The sequence below is a fragment of the Pleuronectes platessa genome, chromosome 3 (assembly GCF_947347685.1).
Source record: "Pleuronectes platessa chromosome 3, fPlePla1.1, whole genome shotgun sequence".
Lineage (NCBI taxonomy): Eukaryota > Metazoa > Chordata > Actinopteri > Pleuronectiformes > Pleuronectidae > Pleuronectes > Pleuronectes platessa.
Window position 1 is genome coordinate 23,049,324 of NC_070628.1, and position 25,252 is coordinate 23,074,575.

The following is a 25,252-nucleotide window of genomic DNA, read 5'->3' on the forward strand; positions in this document are numbered from 1 at the left end:
TTGTGTTTTATAAGGAATCAATGGATGGATATAGCTCATTAGTATCTAAGGTTGGTAATGTAATAAAACACGCCATAATGACTTAATTCGAAAAAGAACATTCTTTATTTGTATATGGACCCTTATACAACAGGGTCAGTAAACGCTATTGTTCATGTAACATTTACACATAAATAATCACAGTCCAAACAAATGCTCTCCAGTGTTTCTAACAATATGTAAGGCTACTTTGGATGGATCAAAGTTCACCAGTCATTACAGGTTTTTATTTTCCTCCTAAACTATAAACACATGTAAACTAAGCGCTCGGAAACTTATCTAAATTTATTAACATCTGTTGGCCAAAACTACTGAATTTAAAATACGTTTATTTCCCATGGATTCCACTTGTAGGTTAAAACAACACCAGCAAAGAATTTCCTTTCAGAAAAGAAGGGTTGGCTCAGACCTGAGTAACTTGTCCTCTGAACTATTCAGATGAGATGTTACCTGGGGTCGTCGGGTTTTTCAACATCACCCTGGCAACCCAGCCAGGGCGGATCAGACCCTAGCTTGGTTACAAAAAAATTTCAGCTGGTGTTGTTGATGGCTGTGGCAACATCGGGGAAGATCTTCCGCTTCCTGCCTGTTCGTACCTGGATGCCTGCGGTATCCATTTTTGGGTCACTGGATTCTTTGTTCTGAAAGGCTTCCCGGGTCCATAACACATTCACATATATATAAAAAAATATGACACAGATAAACGAAACGTCTGTTTGCCAAAAATACTAAATGTGTTTTTTCCTATGGATTACATTTATGGAATACACTTATGTAGGTTAAAACACCACCAGCAGTCAATTTTTACCATAAAGCCCAGGGAGAAGGCTTTTGCAGCTGGATAATTATTTCCAAGGAAAATGGCTTTTACTGTATATAATGACTGGAAGGAATTTCAGATCCTGAGAAAGGTAACACATAGCAAAGACAAACATTAAAACCCAGGAATTTCATTTTAGAAAAAAGGGTTATCTCAGACCTGAGTAACTTGTCATCAGGACTATTCTAACTATAAAAAATATGATATCTAAGAGGTAAAAGTAAGGTCTCTTGGCCAAAACTACAAAATGTGTTCCTTCCTATGGATTACACTTTTGTAGGTTAAAGCACCAACAGCAGTTCAGATTAAAGTAGGTGCACAAGTTTAACGCCCGCTTCTTCTTTTCCGTCGAGGCAGGGCTCATCCTCATCGCGTCAGTTACTAAGTAACAAGGCAGAGAGGTCAGAAGGAAGATGAAACAAGATTAAATCAAATCCACAACATAAGAACATTATCTCACTGATGTAAGCCTGAATCATGCTGCTTAATTTACTTGGACCAAACAGAGAAATGTGCTCCCTCACCTTCAGAATCATGCTTCAACCTTAGTAGTGTTCTTGGTGTCCTTGCGTGCACTCTTCTTTTCGCACGTCCCCTTACCGTCTAGAACGTCAGTCTTCACCTGACCCAGAGTTCTCAGCAGGCACATGGAGTCAAACCCCTCATCACCTGCCGCTTGTAGTAACTCTAGCACCTGCAAATAAAACATTTGTAGTGATATGTGACATTTCTTAACCACCGCCCTGGTCCCACATTATCAGCGCTGTGACCCACCTGCAGACACTTATAGGATTTGAGTTCACTCAGGTTCTCCTGCAGGAACAGCAGATAGATACTGAGGTCGTTATAGAATGGCGTGACCACCCCCAAAGCACCAAACCCAGGCAGAATCTCATAAGGCCGGAGGAAGTCGGAGCTCTGGCGTGCCGGGCCCAGAGCAGCGTACACCACCAGGGGAGCGAGAAGCACGTACACCACCAGGTTGATGTAGCTGAGCAGCCTGAAGACGCCCACTGCTACGAGCTTGCACTGGACAGCGGCCGGCACCATGCTGTTGTTCTTCAGGATTCCTGTCCGCAGGTCACAGGAGAACTCGTCGGTTAAGGAGGCCAGTTTGATGTAGTAGCCGAGGTAAAGGCAGGCCAGCAGGAGGATCAGCAGGGTCAGGCCCCGGCAGACCAGGTACTTGACCACAAGGCAGTGAGAGAAGCGCTTGGTCTTCAGATACTGCTCCACCAAAGGGTACCTGAAGCAGGCCTCAGTCAGATCCAAAGCGCTGTCGGAGAATTAAGTACATTCAGAGAGAATGCAGAGAAATCAAACCAGTTCACTTGTTTAGAAATAAATATTATACATCTAACAGAGAAGAGTAACCAATAACAATAATATCATGGTCTGAAAGGAACACAGCAAGGAACGCAAAAGACGTTTGTTTCAAATAACAGCTGGTATCAAAGTGCACGTGTTAAGTTTTACAGGGAAAATATTTCTCAGTCTACTATGAATCTTTTTATCTAACGCAGTAAATGCTTAAGATTGTCTCTGTAGATGTATTATTTGCAGAGATATCTTGGAAATTGTGTTTTTCCGACCATATTTTTCTTGACATTGACAGGCCCATTCGCTCACAGTGTATCCTCTGGAGTTTTTACAAGGGGGCAGGCTGGAGAAACTCCAGATAATGTCCGAAGCAACTGAGCTGGACATTTGCATTCTCACATATTCTCTGGAGAATGTCAGGAGATTATCCAGAGTTCAGTGCATGTATGAAAGCAGTTAAAGTCATCTGGATATAAACTCCTAAGTTATATTCCATCCAAAATCCACATATGGTGATAACGATCTAAGAGGGGTGGTGACGTTTACCTCTGGTTGTCCTCTTGCACTTCCTTGCTGGATGCCAGATTCTTTGCCAGTTTGATGGCACGGTTGTAAAAGCGATCAAGCTCCTCCATGATGAAGTTGAGGTCGGAGGAGAGGTGCGGAGCCGCAGTGAAACGCCAAAACAGGGCCGGGATGTACATGAGGATGGCCAGTAAGAGCAGGATGTATGGAAAGAACTGAGCCAGTCACAGAGGGGGGAACAGAGGAGAGGAACATGTTAGAGATGACAAAGATGGCTTTACACAAAAATAAAAATTTACGCATTATCAAATCGTCAGCACTAATCATTCTCCCTGGCAGCGTCTGCTGACATGATGTCTGTACCTTGTGCATCCATAGTGGAGAACTGTCAGCCTGTTGCTGCACTGCGGCCCAACAGAAAGAGTCCACGTATGCGGCCTGTCTCCAGGAGAAGTTCGTGGGAGCGAAGCAGCTGATCTGTGTACCTGGAGGAGGAAAGGCAAGAATCAGCTGATGGGCCTTATGGTGAGTCAGCAAAAAGACACAAACACTGCAACCGTTGTCAGTCGCCCTTTTTTCTGCTCTATTGGATTAATTAGTTACTCGGTTATTTTCAGCATACTTTGTGTCAGTAATTACACCATGCCCCAGTATGCTGGGATGCCATAGGAGATTTATTCAGGCAAGTAGAATTCACAAATGACACAGATAGTTCACAAAACATTGTATTTAAATATTATATTTTGGTAGCAAAGTGGCTGTCATATTATAATGTCACACATTGATGTGGAAGAGCTCATCCTCACAACAGTGATTGCATTATTTAAATATAGTCCGCAAACTATCACTGATATCAAGTACAGTATCAGTAATTTGTGGATGATTATTATTATTATCAGTAGTAGTAGTATTGTTGTTGTATTTTAACACTTAAAAAACCCTGCCCATTTTGAGATCAATGGGGTATTTAAGTATTGTATGTTAAGGATGGCAGGGTGGCTAATGATTTATTGATCGATTGATTGATTGATTAATCTGAAATTGTTTAAATTCATTGATTAGATGTCTAGTCTGTCCAACTTTCAAAAAGAACATTTTACTTATCATCGTCCATGTCTTCAAATAGTATTTTTTTGTTCAGATATTCTGTATGTATCTATATTCAAATTTAATAGTGGCAAGAGTCCAATATTCACTTTGACAAGGTAAAACCACCCCAGTTAAGGAATTGTTGCTCGAAAGTTTACCTAACACCTGAGCTTGATCCACTATGACAAGTCAAAATGTGTGCATGAAAAAGCCAATTCACACATCTTGTCTCTCATATCTCATAGCTCCCTCTTCCTCTGTGTATCTCACCCCCTGAGGTTGATATAATGTTTTTAACAGGAACGTAGGTCCGTTCTCTCAGGGGCTTACAGTGCAATGGATCCACCAGTCTTTGAAGTCTTAGCAGGACTGTCATTACTGTAGCAGATAATTATAACAACGGCAGGCTGTGGCCATTATGAGCTGTAAGGATTACATAGATTAGTTAGACATGCTGATCGAGCCGAGCGGGCATCATCAACCCAAAACTGAGCACATCACCTCCTGCTTGTTTGTGTGAGGCATTCATTAATATAATATTTTCATTAATAACATAAATTAAAACTTTATTGATCCCACACCACTGAAATGTAGTTGTAAGAGAAGATTAGATAGATTATAAATTATATTAATTTAGGCGAGAGAATAAAAAAAGGCAATAGAATACAAATTTTAAATAAATAAATTAAGGTATATGTACATAGTATATAACTTTACAATACACAAGGATGAACACTGTATTTGTGCATTAGGATAAGGAGATATTAAAATATGACATCCTTGTATATGCATATATATATAATTGTGAATATATATATTCACAATAAGTGGCACACATTTGGAATACTATAATATAATGTGATATAAATGGTTTACACATGCAGAATAATATAATATGACATTATTGGTAAACACATGTGGAATAATATAATATGATCTTATTGGTATCCGTTAAACGGATAATGCACAGGAGTCACTAATTTGCAAAATGCCAAATTGTTCATTGTGGGAATTGTTGGGTTTCTCTAGTTTGTTGGAAGGTCTCGACCTTACTAAGAAACACAAGATAATCTATGTTGATATTTGGCGCTAATAATCATTTGGTATAGAATTGAAGCATCCCCCTCTGCAGCAGCATATATCATCAGCTGCAGCATGACATGACTATCTGGGGCGTGAATGAAGCAGAAGGGTGGAGACATGAACCACACCTTCTCCCGCCTCTTTCTTTCTCCTACTGCTCATTTACGTGTGAGCACACATGTGTGTGTGTTTAGATGCATAAATGCCCCTGTGCCTCACCCACCACTGCACCTAACAAGGGTTTCACTTAAAAGCAAAGACAAAGAGACAATGGAGCTCCTCCATGATCTGTGCACTGCTCGTGACGAAGAGGAGGCTCACTCATTCAGCAACTCACCCACTGACACCTCCTGAGCGAAGGCGAGCGAGATGAGGAACAGAGGCAGCCCCACCACCAGCACCGTCACTATTTTGTCCACCGCCAGCTCCGCACGCAGCCCCTTGTACTTGGCCTCCGTAGACTGGTCCTTCAGCAAAAAGTCGGAGAACATGTACTCCGTCGCGACGTGGGCAATCGCCATGACGGAGAGGAACACAAACCGCCGGTGTAACTAACGCAGGAGTCGGTTAGTTTACCGAGAGCCTTAGGCGAACTGGTTGAAGAGTTCCCCCCGTGGTGGAGCAATGCGAACAACGTCTGAGCCACCGCGGTGTTATTGTTCACAGGTCTCCATTCATCAGCAGAGACCCGCTGCTGTCCCGTAACTGGAGCCCCCTCATCACAGGGCTGGCTGCCTGCCGGCCACCAGGGGCCGCTGCGTGGCCGCTAGGTGCACCTGCCTCAACTGAGCCACACGTGTTTGTCATCATACAGTCAGCAGGGCAATAAGGAAATAATAAAATAAAAAGGAAAACAAAAGAGAGAAAGCTTGATATGAAAAAAGCACAATGCTAAAAACTGAATACAAAGATGCAGAGTCACATTCGAGGATGTTAATGTGGTAACAACTCTAAACTGTATAGGCATATGTATGTATAGGTTATTGCACATTTTCCAGGGGTGGGTGAGAAAACAAAAAAAAAATACAAATGGGGGGATAAAATATGAGTGTTGTATTGAGTCACTGTCCAATAGTGATGTTATGTTTACTTTGAAGAAATGTCGAATGAAATAACTGAAAGTTATATGATCAGAGAGGACCCCAAATAGCCACCTGGATTTTTTTAATCCAGTGATTGATGCTCATTCAAACAAATGCAGAAGATGATCATTTGTATCATTGAGTAAAGTGACTGTGAGCTATACTGCCATTGTGATCTGAAAATACGTCTGTCCATGTAAATACATCTATAGGCTAATGTTCCAAATGTATGTAGCCTATTACTATTATTACATTACAGATATAAAAAGAATAATATAAAGCTCAATACTAGACATATATATTTTACATTTTTATTATGATGTAGTATTAATATATTTTGTCTATCGTTAGAAGATTTGTATGTATTTCTAAAACACATTTTTAGAAATGATATATATGTATATATTTGTTTTATTTTGAACAGGTCATTGGTCCCGTGTTGTCGAGATAGAATCTTGTTATAAACAGTCTGTGGGCAGAACAATACAATTTGCGACACTTGTGCGGACTTTCCGGCAAACGTAGGTTACAAAAAGGTGCGGGTTTCTACAAAGACACACGGAGGGAAACGGTCCTTTGAGGAAGATGTGAAAGTCGAGACCGTCTCAGGTAGAGGACTAATCTACTGTTCTGTCAATTATTCGCAATTACACGAAGACAATGAGCGGAAGTATGTGGGAGCAGCGCTGAGTCAGATAAACAAGCTAAGTTACGTAAACGGTGCCTGTTGTTAGCATAAACGAGACGCTAGCTGCGGCCAAACAACGCAAGACTGGCTCATTCCAGAAACATTCTCAAGCTGGATGAATACGCGAGCGAAATGTCGCCGTAAACAGTAGTTGGCACGCTCAGAGAAAAGATGCTAAGCTAGCTGCTTCTTTGTTCTATTGCTCAAACAAAACCGTGGCGTCTGTTAGCTTCAGGTAAACAACACTGACCTGCTAGGTTTGTAAACGTTATACACACACAGATGTCAGCTTTATTGGAGCAATCTGTTGTTACGAAGCTAGCAACCTGAACTCCCACAGATGAGTCACCGAGGACTTTACTCTAATGTTTCTATGTCTGACAACAAGTGTGACCGGAAGGACCTGGCTCGTCGGTCAATAAGCGCTGACGTAGGAGAAACTACACAGTGTAAACTTCTAACTTTCGTTTCCCGTCACAAGGAAAGCATGAGAGAGAAGAGAGGTCACAGCATGGTGAAATATCTCTCTGGGTTGTATGATGGACGGACTGGGAAAGGAGAGATCGATGTGCAACGCTGCTAACTACCCATGGCTCAATCACCCCAAAACAGAGGCCTCAACCCTGCTATGGAAACTCAAAGACTGCTTCTCCACCGCTGAGACCAGCGCTCTTCATCACACGGTTAAAGAAGTAGGTGTTTATCTGCGTGCAGCTCCGAGCATTTTACACATAGACTTTAACGACATGTACGTACCTTGGGTCAGGCAGCTGCTTGACCTGAATCTGTTTTTTTTAAATGTTTCCTACATTACTGTATTGGCTTTGGAATTAACAATTATCAAGTAAGTGCATCAGTTCTTTAAAGCCTTTTTTATAAGGAATTCCTAAATCATTGAGCAACTGTGATGAGAGATTGCAATGCAGACATAACAGTAGTTTAACCTTGTGAGGGAACAGCTATGTCAAATATTTACTCGTATTTGATATTGGTTGGATATTTGTACATGGTGCCGAAGCACAGAACAAGGTTAATGTTTTGGATGAGAAATCACAGAGTGATTCTTATCTCAAGAATGGTGATTTCCCTCTGGCCAGGCTTCTCACCTGTGCAAACATGGCTGGTTAAGTCAATTAATGGTGATGACCCAGCTTGGTAAAGGGTGGAGAGCCTTGTGTAAAGTTCTGATCACTTAAAGGTTTCACAGTATAGTGGTAACCTTACTGGTGGCTAGCTTTATCGTTTAATTGCCTTCATGATTTGGATGATCATTTCCAGCATCAACCAAATTTAGCAATACCCTACACACAGGCAGAGCAAGCAATGTACATTTGTTGTGTGAATACACGGTGGAAGGATTGACAGGCAGGTGGGGGCTGTAACACCAGGAGTGCTGATAGTGCTCTGACCATAGCTAGTGAATGCTAGCATTCACTGTTGCCAAATTGTATGCGTTTTCACCTCACAAGCTGTCAACCTTCTCTGCTCTGATGAATAATACAAATACTGTTTTTTGATTATAAATATGGTATCTAGATATTTGATTTGGTGAAATTACTTCAGTTTGTGTATCAATACTTTTCACATCACATTTGAACAATAATGCAGAACAATGATAACTGTGATACTTTAGTCACTATACTCATTATTAAAACATTTCACACATTTCATCTTTGGCTCCCTGCATGGCCACACTGGTGGGCATGGCAGTTATCTGCTGTGCAAATATTATGTGGTATAAGTTCACTCAACTAACTTTCCACACTAACCAAAATAATCCACTGAAGTCATTTTAGATCATAATTATATATATATTTTTTTTTTGTTATCTTCCAGAACAATTACATGGAGAGCAGAAAGGCTATCCTGGAATTGAAAGATGTCCCTCCTCCCCCACACCATCCTCCCTCCTCCCAATCATCCCAGCCTTTCCCTATGGCCCCTCTCCCTCCCCCTTTGCCTTATCCCTGCTTGCCCCATCAACCTCAGCTCACGCATGGCTCCCACCAACAGCATCAACAAGAGGGGGGTAGCCCCAAAGTAAGCAACTGCACTCACTGTGTCTATTGCAGCACAGACAGCAAAGGGTTATTAGATGGTGGAGGTTTTGTTGGTAACAGTAGCAGCATTGCTAGAGCTGTCTCACTGTATATTGCCCCAAGCTCTTTGGGAGCAACCATCAGCAACAGCAGTATCAGCACATCTGGGTCTTGCTGTATATCCTCATCTGTTCATCAGTATCAAAATAACCTGAGCTTCGGAAGTGGAGTTAAAGCATTCAATCCTTTGCTCAGTCTTGGTTGCAAACCTCAGATTCCCTCCTCTGTCGCTACCTCCCAGCCTGTTTCATCACACCCCTACCTCCCCTGTTGTTCAGGGCTTCTCCACACCTACCCAGCTCTACCTCTATCATGCAGTCAACCCAGGTTATTTCCATCCTCCGCTCCTTTGGCTTCCTCTCTTCCCTCTGTTTCCTCTCTATCTGCACCATTGCATGGCTCTTGCCTGGCCTCTTCTGGCTACTACACCTGTGGTGTGGACAGTAGCCCATCAGCCAGAAGATCCCAGAGAAGCACACTCGGTGACCACCCTACCCCCACCACCATTACTACTACAACCACCTCAGCACACTTCTGCTCTAATCCTATGCACCTAAATGTAGAACGCACGGTTTGTGTGAAGGGAGCGCACTGCTGTCAGGAGTTCTTGTTGAAGGTTGGTGGAGTTCTCTTTATTCACTTTGGCTTTCTTTGAATTTCTGTGCCAAATAGATAACTTTAGGTAACTTTGTGCTATATGCATGGATGACCACATTTCTTTAAACATAGACTGAGGTTTTGTATTTTTGTTGTTAAAAAGAACATTTTCATGTGTGGTTATTTGCAGCCAATGAATGGCCTGACATCACAGTCCGACAAAGTCTGGCCCAATGTTCCTGCGCCCCAGACGGCTCCGATCCCTACCCCCCTTTGCAATGGCTGTGGCACCTCCTCTGATGGATTGATGCACATGTCATCGACCAGCCTTGCAAAGATTGGCCAGAAATATGGTTAGTAGGCTGTATAATACAATGTTGGTAAATACAGTGCAGTGGCACGAAAACAATTTCACACCCCTGTTCAAAAATATCTTTTGCTTTAAAAAGCTAAGTAATTAAAAGACTCAGATTTCTAAAAGACAAAGTTAAAGATGACATGTTATCATGTTTATTCACGTTAGGTTAGCCCAAACATTTTCATGTCACTAGATTTATTGAAATGTTGCATCAGTTTTGTTTTGCTGATCTTATTGGATTGTTTGAACCAGCAAGCTCCATTAAGTTTAAAATGATAGCATATGAAATGATCTTCCAACCAAGTCAACTGCAAAACAATGACCTAATTAATGAACTTGAATGATTGTTTACTGTGTGTCAGGTTCACCAGAGAACAGTGGTCCTGAGAACTTCCCTCCAGTTGGTGTCTTCTGGGATATTGAGAACTGCAGTGTTCCCAGTGGTCGCTCCGCTGGAGCCGTGGTCCAGCGTATTCGCAGCCGTTTCTTCCAGGGTCATCGTGAGGCGGAATTCATTTGCGTCTGTGATATCAGCAAGGAGTGTAAAGCTGTCATCCAAGAGCTCAACAACTGCCAGGTACCATTAATGTTGGAAAGCTTTTCATGGTTACAATACAACAAGGGCTGAGCGATATGGGAAAAAAATCATATCTGGTTGATTGATATATATATCTTTATATTTATATCTCGATATAAATCAAACACGTTTGTTATGTGCTGTTGTTGCTCCTCCTCCACTCTTTGCTGTGTGCATCAACCTAACTTGATGTGGGTCTAACTCTATTCCAGCTACATGATTGGTTCGGCGTGGTGCTAAGCTCATTCTCATTGGCTGTTCGTGTTGTCTGTCAAAACCTGGACGGAATGAGTTCTATCGACGTGTCTTAACTTTCTATCGACTTATCGCCCAGCCCGAAATACAACAAATGAGTATTATTCAATACCTGTTTGAATAGTTATTTACCACTGAGGTAATTCTGACATGTTAACATAACTTTGCTTCATCAGGTTACTGTCGCACATATCAACGCCACAGCCAAGAATGCTGCGGATGACAAACTTCGCCAGAGCCTACGGCGCTTTGCTGAGACCCACACTGCACCTGCAACTGTTGTACTAGTATCCTGTGAGTTCTGCTCAGATTCACAAAAAAACTGTCTTCTTACCACACAATATATTTGCATTAACATTTTAACATTTGTTATTAACAGCGGATGTGAACTTTGCAAGTGAGCTGAGTGACCTACGTCATCGCCATGGTTTCCAGGTAATCCTGGTCCATGGCAGCCATACATCTTCAGCTCTTCTGCAGCATGCCCACCGTCAAGTGACCTTTCAGGAGATCACGGCTGATTTGCCCCCCCGAATGCTTGTCAAAGCACAGGTAGGCCTCAAAAATGCTTTAATCAGGCTTAAAAAGTACTTGTTGAACCTATTCTGAAGTAAATAAGGTGAGGCCCTCCTGGAAAAAGTAATCAAGCAGAATCAAATTTTAGTGTGGACGAAGAGTGCAGAAAGTGAGGCAGTTTGAATGAGAATTTATCGTATTAAACTCTCTTTTAAGGGGTCATTGCAATTTTTCCTAACCTATAGCACTGTCAGCCATTCTCCAAACTTCTTGAATCTTCTAAGTGTAAAGTATACAAACCAGACAGGCACGCTGTCTCTTCCTCCCCTCCCTCAGCCCAGTTTCAACCTCCTGTATGTGCACAACCTCCCCGTCATCTGTGAAAAGAGCCTGTGGAACGCGGTAAAGCTCAGGCTCCGCCGCCTGTCTGACAACTGTGGCGGCAAGGTGCTGGGCATGTCCCAGGGCACAGCAGTACTCCGTTTTGGCAGCCCAGAGGCAGCTGCACGCGCCCGCAAGAGAATGGAAAATGAGGATGTGTTTGGCTGCCGAATCAGCCTCTCCCATTCCCCACGACCCAGAGATGATGCAAGTCCTGAGCCTGAGCTTCAGTCTCAGCCCCCTCAATTCCCTCGGGATCTCCCACAGCCTTATCAAACCCAGGATTCAATGTCTGGCCCTCCCCCATCCATATCCTCCTTCTCCTTTCTACCCCTGGAGAAGCCGAGGTCACCCAGGAGGCCACGGCGAGCGACCCGCCAAAGCCGCTCTCCTGGCCCATTGCCTGAAAGGCCCTACAGCCCCAGGAGGGGTTGCAGTGGGCCTCCCGGTGGTGCTCCAGCCAAGCCCCATCAGGTCAGCAGACTCGCCAGTGCCTGCTTCCCCTTAACCTCCATTGCGCTCTATCCTTGTTTGGGCTGCTTTTTAAATCGTCGTAGCTGTTTTCCCCCTCGTGCCCTAACTGCTGCTTCGACACTAACTGCTTGTAGCTGCTTGCTTCATTTGTCTGCATGGGCTAGCATGTAGCATGTGTTCGTTGTGGCTAGTGCTTCATGTATCCCCTGTTTTCCTGCATGTTAATTAACATTTATACCCTCCCCTGACTGTATTGTCTAGTATATCAGTGCTGATATACTGCTTCATGTGAGTGGCTAGCTTCTGTGTTTTGTCCAAAGTCTGTTCCATGCTTATGAGTATGAACATGCAGTTGTTCATCATGAAAATTCAGACCTGGTGGCTTGAATGAATTTGTCTTGCTTGCTTTTAACTAAACACATCAGTGTGTCAGACTTGTTATAGAGTACTGTATATAGATGGGCATTCAAACTTTTCTCTGTAGATGCACAGTTAAGAGTAAGGATACATTTCCAGATCATCCAATATCATTTGACACAAGTAATTTACAGAGTGATTGCCACGTCAACCGTTTCCTTTCCATAACGGGTTCAGGCTACATAGCTGTCATAAATGCTATTAGAGACGTCTCTGTTTAGTTATATATTAACACAGGGAGTGTCCTAGTAACACTAAAGATCAACATTCAGGCAGATGAATAGAGAAATATCTACCAAAAACATTATGAAGAGGTCAAATTCAGGAGGAATGAAAATCCTAATATAATAGAAACAAACTGACATACCGAACGTTTCTGTCATAGCTCTGGTTCATGATTAAATTCATAAATAAAATCATGTAAAGTGCACACATGGTTGTATCATTAACAGTATATTCGCTGTCTTGCGTGCTGTACAGTTGCAGCATGATGACAATGAAATAGCTCAGATCTGTTATAATAGGCTGATTTTGTACTTTCATAATGGCAACCATATTGACTGTTTCAGCTGGGCCTTCAGCATTGCTCACATTGTGTATAGTACAGTACATTCAAGTTCATATTCTCTTCAGTCATACCTTCCGCAAAAATATATAATAGTAATCAGTAAGTATTGGGCTGGCTGTGTTAAATAGTTGATTTTAAATGCTCACCTCCTGTAGAACATCACATTATGACCATCCATAACTTTTCCATTAAGCTAGTTCTCACTAACAAAATTAACCAATCGTCTCACCTCCCGTACACACACACATGCATGCACACAAACACATCAGCAGCATTTCAGCAATTCAACATATATCATCAGTTGCCATCTGTCTTATCCAGGAGCCTGGCAGTTTGGAGGGCAAGTCCAGAATGGGCTTTCACCAACTGGAAAAAGGGCGCATTGCTTCCTCTTCCCTTCATTGCAATGGAGAGACCGGGACCCTGGAGCAGCTGTCCAAACCTGGCCTCACTGCAGAATCCATGTACAGGAGGAGGTACACACCGGGCGAGGGGGATATCATAATAAGACTAGTGGGATCTGATAACAATATAACCTCTATTGATAATTTCCTCTGTATAGACTTCATTTAATAAGCTGGGTAAGTGCTTTGTTTAACCTAATGCACCATCCTTCCAGGATTATATGATTTTCACAACAAAAAGCTGTTCTCAGCAAGAAAAAAATCGAGCAACATGAACAAGCAAACCAGCAATGTTGCAACTAAAGGCAATCTTTATTCTTTCCATTTAGAAGGGAGGGCTCTAATCCCCGCACCTTGACTGAATCCCCGGTCGAACAAGGCGAGAGGAGCTCGGGGGAATTCCAAATCAGCACTCCCTCTGCCTTCAGCAAGCTGAGTCTGCACAGGAGCTTCAGTCCTCTTACCCTCTCCCAGGGTTCCTGGTCCTCCAGGTGACCTATTCGTTAAATTCACTTATGTTTGATTAAGTTTGCTTTAAAAGCATACAAAGTTTCATATTATTGAATGTGCATTTCGTTATATAAAATGCAATATTTCCCATTTCAGGAGTGCCTCCCCATGCCTGTCCAGCCGCTCCTCACCTATTCTTGCTGCCCCTCGCACCCCGTGTCTTGAAGGTCCATCTGAGCCATTTTCAGAGGGCGCAGAGGTCCAGGTGGGCAACCTGGACTACAGAATGTCCCGCAAAGACCTGCAGCAGACACTGCATGACACCTTCTCCCGATATGGACGGGTAATTCCTATCTTCTTATTTCACAGTCTAACATTTTTTAATAACATTGTTTGCAGAAATTCGGTTTGTTTGAAATCCGACTCACTGCTGTCCCAAAACATCTCATTGTGGGCATGACTTGTTTTTTATTCAGGTGAAAGCTGTGGAGCTTAGCCCTCACACCGACTATCAGCTGAAGGCCACAGTTCAGATGCTGTCCCTGCAGCAGGCCATCAGCGCCGTCAGTGGCCTACACCGTTACAAGATAGGAGGCAAGCGCATTCAGGTGTCTCTGATCACTGGTGGCAGCAGCAAATCTCTTGCAATGCACAGGTACAGTCTGGGTTGAGTGACATTGGAGGGTTGATGATTTTCATAGCTTCTATTACTCACTGACATTAGCAGTTTAGAATTTTTTCCGGATGGTTGATAAATGTTTTTAATCAGATTTATAGTTTGTGGTGGTAAATTTCAGCTTTGTCCTTATACAGCTCAGAGATTATCAACATTCTTCAGGATGCCCCTGCCAATTGTCTCCCCCTCTTCAAGTTCTCTGAGATCTATGAGAAAAAGTAAGTTGCTGGTTTTCAACTTAGGACATTCAAACTTGAGCAACTTTACTACTTTTCTCCATGAATTACAAAGTAATATTTGTTCACAAAGTCAATTCTCTTTTATCCCATTCCCAGATATTCCCGTAAGCTAGTGGTTGGGGATTTGTACAGACTACCAGAGGTGGTGGCGGTGCGGGAACAGGGAGGCTCGAGGCTTGTGTGCCTTCTGCCCAACAGCCAAATCCGTCAGAGTCCACTGGGGTCTTCCCAGTCCCAGGATGGCTCCTCTTCTACTAGTGGAAGCCCTGTGGTGTTCGAGGAGCTAGAGTACCATGAGCCTGTCTGCCGACAACACTATGTACAGCAGAACTTCAGGTACCCAACAGTTAGAATGCGGCACAAAATGAAAAATGATGGGGTCAGTGTTGGGCAGCTTTTTCGGCACCATTATCTAAACTATTCATCACTGACTGTATCTTGTCTCTTTTTGTAGTGAGGCTGACTTTGACCCTGACTCCTATAAAATCCCATTTGTTGTGATGTCTCTGAACACCTTGGCCTCTGAGGTCCACAGTCTGTTGCAGTCACACGAGGGAACCCTTCCATTGCTCAGGTGAAAATCTGCTCTTTAACCCATGTATATGCTTTTTATATGCAAATGGAGCATGTTTTCACACATTATGAATGAAGTCATTAATGTAGTGTGTTTTTCCTTTAGTTTTCCAGACTGCTATGCAGAAAAATTTTGCCCACTGCAACTGGGCAGTGAGACACTGGAGGGTGGTGTATCCCTGGAGCATCTCATTACCTGTGTCCCCAGTATTACAATAGTCACAGCTCAAAATGGCTTCAAAGTCATCAAATGGATCCACAACAAGCCCCCAGCACCAAACTCAGGTATGAACATTTTCAATCTGCACTATATCCTGTGAAATGTACTGTTTGAGTTTCTCATTGACATTTGACTTTTTTATTGTATAGAGCAATGGATTCAGCGCTGTAAAAGTCCAGTTGGCAACCCTCAGCTAATCCAATTCAGCCGAGAGATAATTGACCTGTTGAAGAGCCAGCCTTCCTGCATCATGCCCATCAGCAAGTTTATACCCTCATACCACCATCACTTTGCCAAGCAGTGCCGCGTCTCTGACTACGGCTACTCCAAACTGCTGGAGCTGCTGGAGGCTATACCACACGTTTTGCAGGTAGCGAGAATAATAAGGGACAAACATTCGCAATTCCAATTGAACCTTTTATATTCATGTCTTTTTAATTCCATTTTCTTTTCTTTACCTACAGATCTTGGGCATGGGTACCAAGCGTTTGCTGACCCTGACCCATCGTGCTCAAGTGAAGCGCTTCACCCAGGACCTGCTCAAACTGCTCAAATTTCAAGCCAGCAAACAAGTGGCAATCAAGGACTTCATGCAGGCATACCATTGGTCAGTCAACACTGCTTCGAGTTGTTAATGATGTCTTCACATTGTCTTTGATTGTTGTAGATGTTGGAAAAAAACTTTGCATCGTGGTAATGCTAAATATATTCTTTGCTTTGTGTATTAGGTGCTTCTCAAGAGACTGGAGCGTTATCGACTATGGCATATGTGACCTGATGGACCTGCTGACTGAGATCCCGGAAACCACCATCACAATAACACAACAGGCCACAGAAACGGTCATCTCTGTTCCCAAAAGAGGTCGGTTTAAACCAGCTGTTAAAACTGCTGTACTTGCTGCATATCTGTACACACAGATTCAAACTGCTGTAGATGATATTATGATATATATTCCTGTTTTATACTTTCTAGTAAGGGTTTAATATATGTTTAAGAAAAGTCTGATTGCTGGAGATCCAGTGTTATTTATAGTCAAATGTCAAACTGTGATTACCCTAATATTTTTAATAAAAGGAATAGTATCATAAAAACATACAGTTTCCTCTGTCTGGGGAAACATCATTGTGAAATAGGTCATGAAGCCAACTGAAGATGAAAACCACTGCAGCATGAAGAAAGCTAAACATATAATTTCCCCCCTTTTTATTTGACCTCAGAGCGAACCACGGAGGAGATGGAGCGAACCAAGCAGTTTGCGAAGGAGGTGGTGGACCTGCTTCGTCACCAGCCTCACTACCGGATGCCCTTCAGCAAGTTTATCCCCACATATCACCACCACTTTGGACGTCAGTGCAAGCTCAGCTACTACGGCTTCACTAAGCTCATAGAACTCTTTGAGGCAATCCCAGACGTACTGATGGTGAGTGAGAAAGATGTGGGTCTTTGAATAAAATATGCTGTGCAGCTTGATCTCAACTATAAGGATGTTTCAAAGGATTATTCACTGCCCCTTTATAATAACTAAGTATATTGTGACTGCATATGCAAGACAACAGATGCGTATCCATGTTCCCAGCATGTTTTGCAGCCAAGAGGCATATGGTCATGTGTGACAATGATAATTGAGTTTTGCTTCTTGACTCTTGAATCTTTAATTCAAGCTGAAATGCTCGTAGCTGAACACACCCTGATCACCATAACATGGCTCATCTGAGTTGTCACTGACCCAGGTCAAGATATTCTCACCCTTTAATGCACACAGCTAGTCCTCTCTGCAAAGATAATAAATGGATCTTTGAGCATGTCAATGTTAAAAACAATTGTGCTCTTTCTGTCAGGTGTTGGAGTGTGGTGAGGAGAAAGTGTTGACTCTGACCGAGGTGGAGCGTATCAAGGCCTTGGCGGCTCAGCTGGTCAAGCTGCTGCGTGCTCAGAAGAACTCGAGCCTTCCCGTCAGCCAGCTGCTCACAGAGTACAGCAAGACCTTTGGTTACGGTCTGCGCCTGCAGGACTACGACGCCAGCTCCCTGCTGGCTCTGCTGACCAAACTCTGCCATGTTGTCAAGGTAAAGAGCCTCCCTCTGAGTTTTTGGTTTCTTTCCTCTCTGAAGCATTTTCAGATATGAACTCTGGAGGATGTCTGCAGAATTGCGTCTGGAATTTCTCCGCAGGTTGCCTTTCACACATGAACAATGCAGTACGAGAGTCCCTGCTCAGACGAGTTCACAACAACGCAGAAATCTCTGTAGTGTTCAGGTGAGGGGTGGTGCAGCAAAAAGAGGCAGGGTGAGATGTAAAAATTATGCTGCAGAGATCAGATAGTTCATCCAAACATGAAAATCCACTCATTCTCAGGGGTAAACTTTAGTTGAGCAGAATCCAATACAATTGAAGTCAATGGTGAGTACTTCTTCAGAGGCAATAAAACAGCAAAACCAAAACATGCCTCCATACTGCTCCTGTGGTGTCATCCAGGTGAAACGGATTCATTTACAGTTTTAATGTAAATGTCTGCTAATGTCTTCCAACGAGATGCATTCACGGACTGACAGAAATGCTAATGTCCGCTAGCTTAGCCACTACTGGTGGACTTTTAGACTGAAAACCTGGTGCAAACGACCTCATTTTGAGTCGAAAATGAAATGCCAATAAAATACTTTTCTTAACACTTTCAAGGTGGTGGATGGCTCAGAGGGTCGTGAGGTGCAGTTGATCAACAGGAAGTCTCTGCGCTCGCTGACATCCCAACTACTGGCCCTGCTCATGTCTCAAGAAGAGCAGCAAGTCACCATGGGTGTGCAGGTGGAAGAGCTCAGCCTACACTACCTGACTGTCCATGGAGCACCACTTAACCCATGTGAATATGGATTCCTTTCCCTCAGCGAGTTACTCAAGAGTTTGCCCTACCTCGTGGAGGTGAGTAGTTTGTTTATTTCTGCTAAACCCCCATTAAGGAAGCCTTAAGTTCACAATCTCTTTATTTCAACAGGCAGGATTGACTTTTTTTTCTCGTCCTTCACAGCTTTACCATGAAGAAACTGATGAAAACAGTAACGCTGGGAGCACTGCCACTGGTCATGGTGAGGAGTGGGTGAGGCTGACCAGGCTCTATCAGTTTGCCCGTAACATCCGCGCGCTGCTCCACACGTACCATTACAACCAGATCTTCCTCAACGAGTTCCAGGGAGCTTATAACAAATTTACAGGCTGCAGCCTTGAACCACGTTACTATGGATATGCCAACACCGATGAGCTGCTCAGCGCCATTCCACAGGTGAGAATAACCTCAGACACTTTAACCGTATTCCCACTAGTATTTAACATTTCGTTAATCCCGCCTGTGTCTACAGATGAGGCATAAATGTGAAATAATCTAATGGGAATCTAGTGCTACTTAAATCTTTTCAGACATTTTCGAGTTTTTATATAAATCTAACCCAACTTTTGTAGTTTCTCGTTTCTCTACACTTTGTTTCTGATATTATTGGCGTTTGTTCTCCTCAGGTGATCTGGATCAAAGGGCACGGTCACAAGAGGATTATCGTTTTGAAGAACGATATGAAAGATAAAGGTGACGGGCTTGTTTAATTTAATTAAGTCCAGTCAGGGAAGTGATTTTGTGACGTTGTGCTGATTCTCTGTGTGTTTGTGTGTAGCTAAGACGAGCTCGTCAGTCCCCAGCAGCCCTCAGCCAGACATGAACAGAGAAAGCCCAAGAGACGACACCTTTAGCAACACAGTGTCTGGAGCCGAGAGTCCAGGTAATGCAAAGTCTTTATGTAGACTGCTTAGCATTCAGGTTATTTGCATAGTGTTTTAAATATAGTCAAGAAGTAGTGGATAGTCCCCAGTGGACTGGTGCTGCATTTAGAAGCACCAGTCACAAGAACCTTATACACCGCGTTCCACATTATTATGCAAATTGGATTTAAGGGTCATAAACATTCTTTTTTTAGTTTTTGAATTAAACTCATGGATGGTATTGTGTCTCAGGGCTATTTGGATGATTGAAATAAATCTCAGACACCTGTGATAATTAGTTTTCCAGGTGAGCCCAATCAAAGGAAAAATACTTAAGAAGGATGTTCCACATTATTAAGCAAGCTACATGTTTCAGGCAAAATGGGGGAAAAAAAGGATCTCTCTGCTGCTGAAAAGCAGCAAATAGTGCAATACCTTGGTTAAGGTATCACAACATTGGATATTTCCAAAAGAATTGCGTGTGATCATCGGACGGTGAAGAAATTTGTCACTGATTCACAGCACAAGCGGGTTCGTTCAGACAAAGGCAAAATAAGGAAGATTTCTGCCAAACAAATGCGTAGGGTTAAGAGAGCAGCCACTAAAATGCCATTGAATAGCAGCAAACAGGTGTTTGAAGCCGCTGGTGCCTCTGGAGTCTCGCGAACTTCAAGATGTAGGATGCTCAAGAGGTTTGCAAGTGTCCTTAAACCTGTTATTCGGCCACCCCTAAACCAAGCTCACAAGCAAAAAAGGTTGCAGTGGGCTCAGGACTACATGAAGACTAAGTTCCAAACTGTTTTGTTTATGGATGAGTGCCGTGCAACCCTTGATGGTCCTGATGGATGGAGTAGAGGATGGTTGGTGAATGGCCACCATGTCCCAACAAGGCTGAGACGTCAACAAGGAGGTGGCGGAGTCATGTTTTGGGCCGGAATCATGGGGAGAGAGCTGGTAGGCCCCTTCAGGGTCCCTGACGGTGTGAAAATGACCTCGGCAAAGTACGTAGAGTTTCTGACTGACCACTTTCTTCCGTGGTACAAAAAGAAGAGCCGTGCCTTCCGAAGCAAAATCATATTCATGCATGACAATGCACCATCTCATGCTGCAAAGAATACCTCTGGGGCATTGGCTGCTATGGGCATAAAAGGAGAGAAACTCATGGCGTGGCCCCCATCTTCCCTGACCTTAGCCCTATTGAGAACTTTTGGAGCATCATCAAGCAAAATATCTATGTGGGTGGAAGGCAGTTCACATCCAAGCAGGTGCTCTGGGAGGCTATTATGGCATCCTGCAAAGACATTAAACCAGAAACTATCAAAGAACTCACAAGTTCAATGGATGCAAGAATTGTGAAGGTGATATCAAAGAAGGGGTCCTATGTTAACATGTAACTTGACCTGTTAAGATGTTTTTGATTAAAACTTTTTTGATTTCAGTAAATATGACCTCTTAATGCTGCAAATTCAACAAATGACAATTTTTAGTTCTTTACTACCTATAAAATATCTTGAAACTTTGAAACTCAGAAACTCTGCATAATAATTTGGAACACTGCATTTTGAGTTTTTCATTTTTGAAAAAAATACTGTTATCATTGGGAGGTTTGTTCAATAAAATTTGAATTATACTCTAACAGTTGATGACTTGAAAATTATACTGACTGGCTGTGCATTACTATTTAGGAAAATCTGAGCAAAGTGTAATTTGCATAATAATGTGGAACGCGGTGTAGAGTTCATGTGAATTTGATAAGGCTAAGGGAACATGATTTTTTTTATTACATTTTATGTTGTGGCTCCTCTCCGGTCTTAATGTCTGACCTTTTATTCGTATACACTGTACCTCTTCGTTTATGCTAACTGCTGTTAGTAGATCTTTTCAAGTTAAAGTATAAATGAGGGTCAAGTCTAGATCTTTCTTTTGCCTGCCAGGTGGCGCTGTTGCTGCAGAGTCAGAGCTGCTGTGTCTGACCTCCCCGGTGGACCTGCTGTGTGGTCCTGTACCATCCTGTCTACCATCACCTCAGCTTCACCCCGACCCGGTTCTCCTCCAGCAGGCAGACCTGATTCACTTTGAAGAGAGAACTCCACCACCAGCAGGTCAGTTTTATGTATTTGTATCAATTCTAAACCCGTAACTGTTAATAATAGTTTTGCAAAGTGACTCTTAGCTTTGTCTGAATTATAAATCAGGTTGTTGAAACGAGAGATCAAATGGAAACAAGATTTGAACTTTTGTGTTAGTTTTTTTGGCGTGTGAAGAATTTGAGTAGGGATGTACATTTAGATTTTCTTTTTGAACAGAACCAGCGCTCGTTAACAATTTACCAACGAGAAAAAAATGTTTTATTTAGAGTGTATAAGTGTCCTATTTTTTTATAAAATCAATAAAATAATAAAAGATTTTAAGATTTGCTCTGTGTAAAATTGCAAACTGCTGGGTTACGTGGCCTTGGCCGAAATGTCTGCTCTGAGTGTGATGTCATTCAGATGTAAGAGCAAGAAACTTCACTGTAGGAGAACAATAATGAATAATTTCTTGCTCTGGAATTATAATTCACACTTATTTGCCGCTTATTTCTTTTGTGAGGTGTAAGCTCAGTGTGTGACTGTGATTTCAGAGGGCGATGAACTCGAGGCTGCAGCAGTCGCTGGCAGCACATACGACAGACGTGTGGAGTGTGGCAGTGCAGAAGAGTCTGCCGTCAACAAACCTCCAAAAGCCCCCAACATGAAGAGCCCCTTGAGCATTGACAGTCCCAGCAGAAGAGCTTCACGCAGCAGAATCAAGCTAGCTGCCAACTTTTCCTTCACAGCAGGCCTCTAATCCTGTCACACTAACACATCCAGTCCCACACAGACAAAGCAATACTAGCTCACACATAGTGTAACTCTAAATGGATGAGTTGACCGGCTCCACTAAGCGCACTGACCCCAGCAGAGCATTTGTAGTATTATCCCCTTTACAGACAGGCTGTTGTATTCTTCCTTCTTCTTTATTACTCATTTTGTTCCATCTTTGTTCTCCCAGTGACGCTCATCAAGCTGTGAGTTAACTTTTTGCAGATCTTCTGCATTCTTTTATTTGCCAAATTCATTGACCATGACTGTTTAAATCTCATGGGAAGTTAATGTACATCTTCAGTTTGGAGCCACGTTGTGTGAAAACACTTGCTGGCTTACAGACAACGACTGAAGCTGAGTAAGTTGTCACTGTTTAGAGAAGTTAACAATGGTAGAAATGCTTGGTATGAGTAACTCATTTTTCTCTGTTTAATCCCAAAAAGTTTAGTTACCCTCATTCTCACTCCGTTTGAAAAACCTGACAAATACCTGAAGATTTGGAGAGATGCTTTGTTCATGAGAAACCTTCAGAATTGCGTCCTAGCTGAATCCTCCAAAGCAGAACTTTTCATTTTTAACATTCACTCATTTTTTTAACTTCGGAAGTTCGGAGATTTGCTTTGTAGGTCACCCCAGACATGTCAATCAAACTGGCTGCTGTGCCTGTTTCATTCTTTTATTCTTTTCGAGAGCAAACCATTCTCTCTGTACTTGGCTCAGGAGGTAGCTTCTCTTTTGAGTACATTCTCAGCTTGTTTCTCTGTTGTAAAGTAGCCTCAGGACAGTATGTTCACTTCCTTTTATATTATGCAGAGTATTTAGGAGATGGTTTGGCCTGATTGTTGAAACTGCTCAGAAAGTGTCTTCTTTAAAGAATGCTAACAGTCTCTGAACAGTTTGGCTCCAAGGGTTTTGATAAATACTGCGACAATCGCTGCTCTCAGGAATATTTCTTGTAGAATATCAACTTAAGTTCTAGCAAAGATTCTGGCTCGTCTCTCCGAGACCACTGAGGAAGACCTGACGGAGAATAGGTGCCTCTTTAATACTCCAGCCAGGTGTGTACGTAGGCAGCAGCAACTGACATATACTTTGTTCGTCTGCAGCCAGTGTGTTTGTGTTCTCTTAGCTATATTTCGTCTGTGAGGGGTTTGCACCGGAGTAGGTGGTGTGTAATGTGCATGTTGTGCATAAATTAATTTATGCATGGTGTAAGCCCAGGAGGAGCAGATGATGCCCCAACTTTCTTTAAGATCAGTCTTTTATTTCCACCCTGTTTTAAGGATCTTGGAGTTGGCGTCATCGCTGCAGTTGCCTCAGAGACGTTCAAGGTTTTTAAGACAACCTTGTTGCTGGCAGGCAGCAAATCAGCGGTGGCGTCCACACCGTCTTGAGTTGACGCGTTGTAGAGGAGCAGCGAGCACTCCTTAGTATTTGATTTTTAATGACGAGGTGAACGGTTGTGAGGTTTTAGGGAGAGGAGATGGGAGAGCGAGGCGATGGGCTGTTTGTGGAGCAGCATGGCGACTCCGAGGAGCCTCCTGAACAGACTGTGTTGTACACAGAGGACCCCCTGCGGCTCTCTGGAATCTGCCGGGCTTTTACAATGGCTTGTATTTGCCACGGTGCCAAAGGAATCGCCGTCGCTCCCCTGCCTCACGTCCCACATAGGAGTTTTTACTGACTGATGTGTGTTGGTTTACTCAGTTTACCTCTTGTCTCAAGTGTTTACAAGACTGCTGGCTGCTGAAGTACCACCAACTATTGTCGGCTGTCAATAAGTTTAGCATGACCCAGGCGCCGCTGTTGAAAGAATGGGTAAGAGCCCATTCAATCAACTCCTGTGCAGTTTCAGTGTTTAGCAGGGTTTTCTTTGTCAGATTTGACTTGATTTTGACTTGGCGTGCTAAGTGCTTAATGCTGAGGGATCTCACCTGCCAACCCACTGAAATGTCTGAAGCACCAATTGGAATGTTTTTAAATATTACTGCTAAGGCTCATCTCTCCTACGCTGTTTTACTGACTGTCTGGAAACCTCTAATAAAAAAAAAGTGAGCAGATCAGAATAATAATTTATAATTGCTAATGATAGAAAATGGCATAAACTGCTCATAGGAAATATCTAGATTTAAATTTTGGCCTTATGAATGTGTATTTGGGTAAACCATAGCATTCCTCATTGTACCACGGTGACAACTAACTCAGCTGTATATTTGATCTTCTCTATTAAGGCCTTCTCTTGTTGCTTGGTTACATCAGTGAGAAGCTATTGTATCTTTCCAAATATGCACTTCTGCATAGTTTTGGTTCATGAAATACACAAGTGAAATGTTTTTGTGTTGGGGAGGGGTTGAAAAGTATTTGTACTGTTTCTTCTTGGAAACAACTGTCACACAAAGCTGCTTATTCAGGTAACGCATTTCATGACAGTTCTATTCTGCGGTTTACTGTGAAAATATCATTTTAGGGAACTTTCTTCAGTCATCACCGCAGTGTTCGTGAAAGTCGTTTTTATGTTTATGTTTACCTGCTGGACAGTTCTCTCTCCATTCACTCACTGATTTATTGGCTCACTGCATCAGAAGTCGCTGTAACAGTCTATCAGTGAAGGGACCAAAAAGATTTAAGTTAATAAATTTCACAAGCATCACGTCTGCCTCGTCTCAAAAGTTTGTGTGGTTGTTTTTGAAAAAAGGAAACCGTGACCATGTTCCTGAAAGATGCTCTTTATTTAAACATGTATGTACAGGGAGCTTCAGCTTATTTTCTGCATATTTGTTCAATACTCAACATCGGGACCTTCATTAAATGTACTACAACTACGGAACACTAAGTTATCAGAGGGAAGGTAAAGTGACGAAGAGCAACGCTTTGCTTGACATGAGTCACTAAATACACTCAAACATACACCATGTTATCGAAGGCATTTACAAGAGAGTTGCATTCATTTCCTGATGTTTATCATAAAAACACAAGACTAAATTCAGAGGATGCAAGTTGTTCGTCTGTCAGCAATATCTGTGATTTCAAAAATGAATGATGTCACACTACCACTGTCAGTTATTTCTCAGAAGCAGATGACTGAGATGATGTTGGCATGGTCAGCGATGTGTTGTGTCACAGGAATAAATGAGTGGACCATTTCAAATAAAATGCATAAATTAATAAAATGCCCTTTATTTTAGTGTTGGCATCTACAGGGGTCAACAAGAAA

At 42.6% G+C, this 25,252-nt stretch overlaps 2 protein-coding genes across 4 annotated transcripts; one reads left to right on the plus strand and one right to left on the minus strand.

Moving 5' to 3' along the window:
- Positions 1–122: 122 nt before the first annotated feature.
- Positions 123–7,065, minus strand: LOC128431804 (pannexin-1). Its single transcript, XM_053417657.1, has 7 exons — positions 6,897–7,065; positions 5,214–5,661; positions 3,068–3,189; positions 2,726–2,919; positions 1,634–2,135; positions 1,384–1,553; positions 123–1,240 (listed from the first exon to the last, which is right to left on the minus strand). Exons 2-6 carry the CDS (start codon positions 5,395–5,397, stop codon positions 1,392–1,394), a joined length of 1,164 nt encoding a protein of 387 aa, XP_053273632.1. The 5' UTR covers positions 5,398–5,661; positions 6,897–7,065; the 3' UTR covers positions 123–1,240; positions 1,384–1,391.
- LOC128431715 (meiosis regulator and mRNA stability factor 1) lies at positions 6,434–24,688 on the plus strand. Of its 3 annotated transcripts, none has more exons than XM_053417651.1 (27): positions 6,434–6,567; positions 7,133–7,338; positions 8,483–9,361; positions 9,533–9,695; positions 10,063–10,277; positions 10,709–10,826; positions 10,912–11,084; positions 11,385–11,903; positions 13,210–13,364; positions 13,622–13,783; positions 13,899–14,085; positions 14,219–14,397; positions 14,556–14,636; positions 14,754–14,993; positions 15,112–15,231; positions 15,337–15,515; positions 15,600–15,820; positions 15,915–16,057; positions 16,179–16,312; positions 16,669–16,871; positions 17,290–17,517; positions 18,128–18,367; positions 18,474–18,725; positions 18,956–19,022; positions 19,108–19,212; positions 21,127–21,294; positions 21,816–24,688. In XM_053417651.1, exons 2-27 carry the CDS (start codon positions 7,183–7,185, stop codon positions 22,019–22,021), a joined length of 5,493 nt encoding a protein of 1,830 aa, XP_053273626.1. In that variant the 5' UTR covers positions 6,434–6,567; positions 7,133–7,182; the 3' UTR covers positions 22,022–24,688. The 3 variants fall into 3 exon arrangements, 2 of the variants coding, with proteins under 2 accessions (XP_053273626.1, XP_053273625.1); XM_053417650.1 differs by having other exon boundaries at positions 6,437–6,567; positions 7,128–7,338; XR_008334520.1 differs by lacking the exons at positions 18,474–18,725; positions 18,956–19,022; positions 19,108–19,212; positions 21,127–21,294; positions 21,816–24,688 and adding an exon at positions 17,623–17,707 and having other exon boundaries at positions 6,437–6,567; positions 7,128–7,338; positions 18,128–18,267.
- The last annotated feature ends 564 nt before the right edge of the window (positions 24,689–25,252 follow it).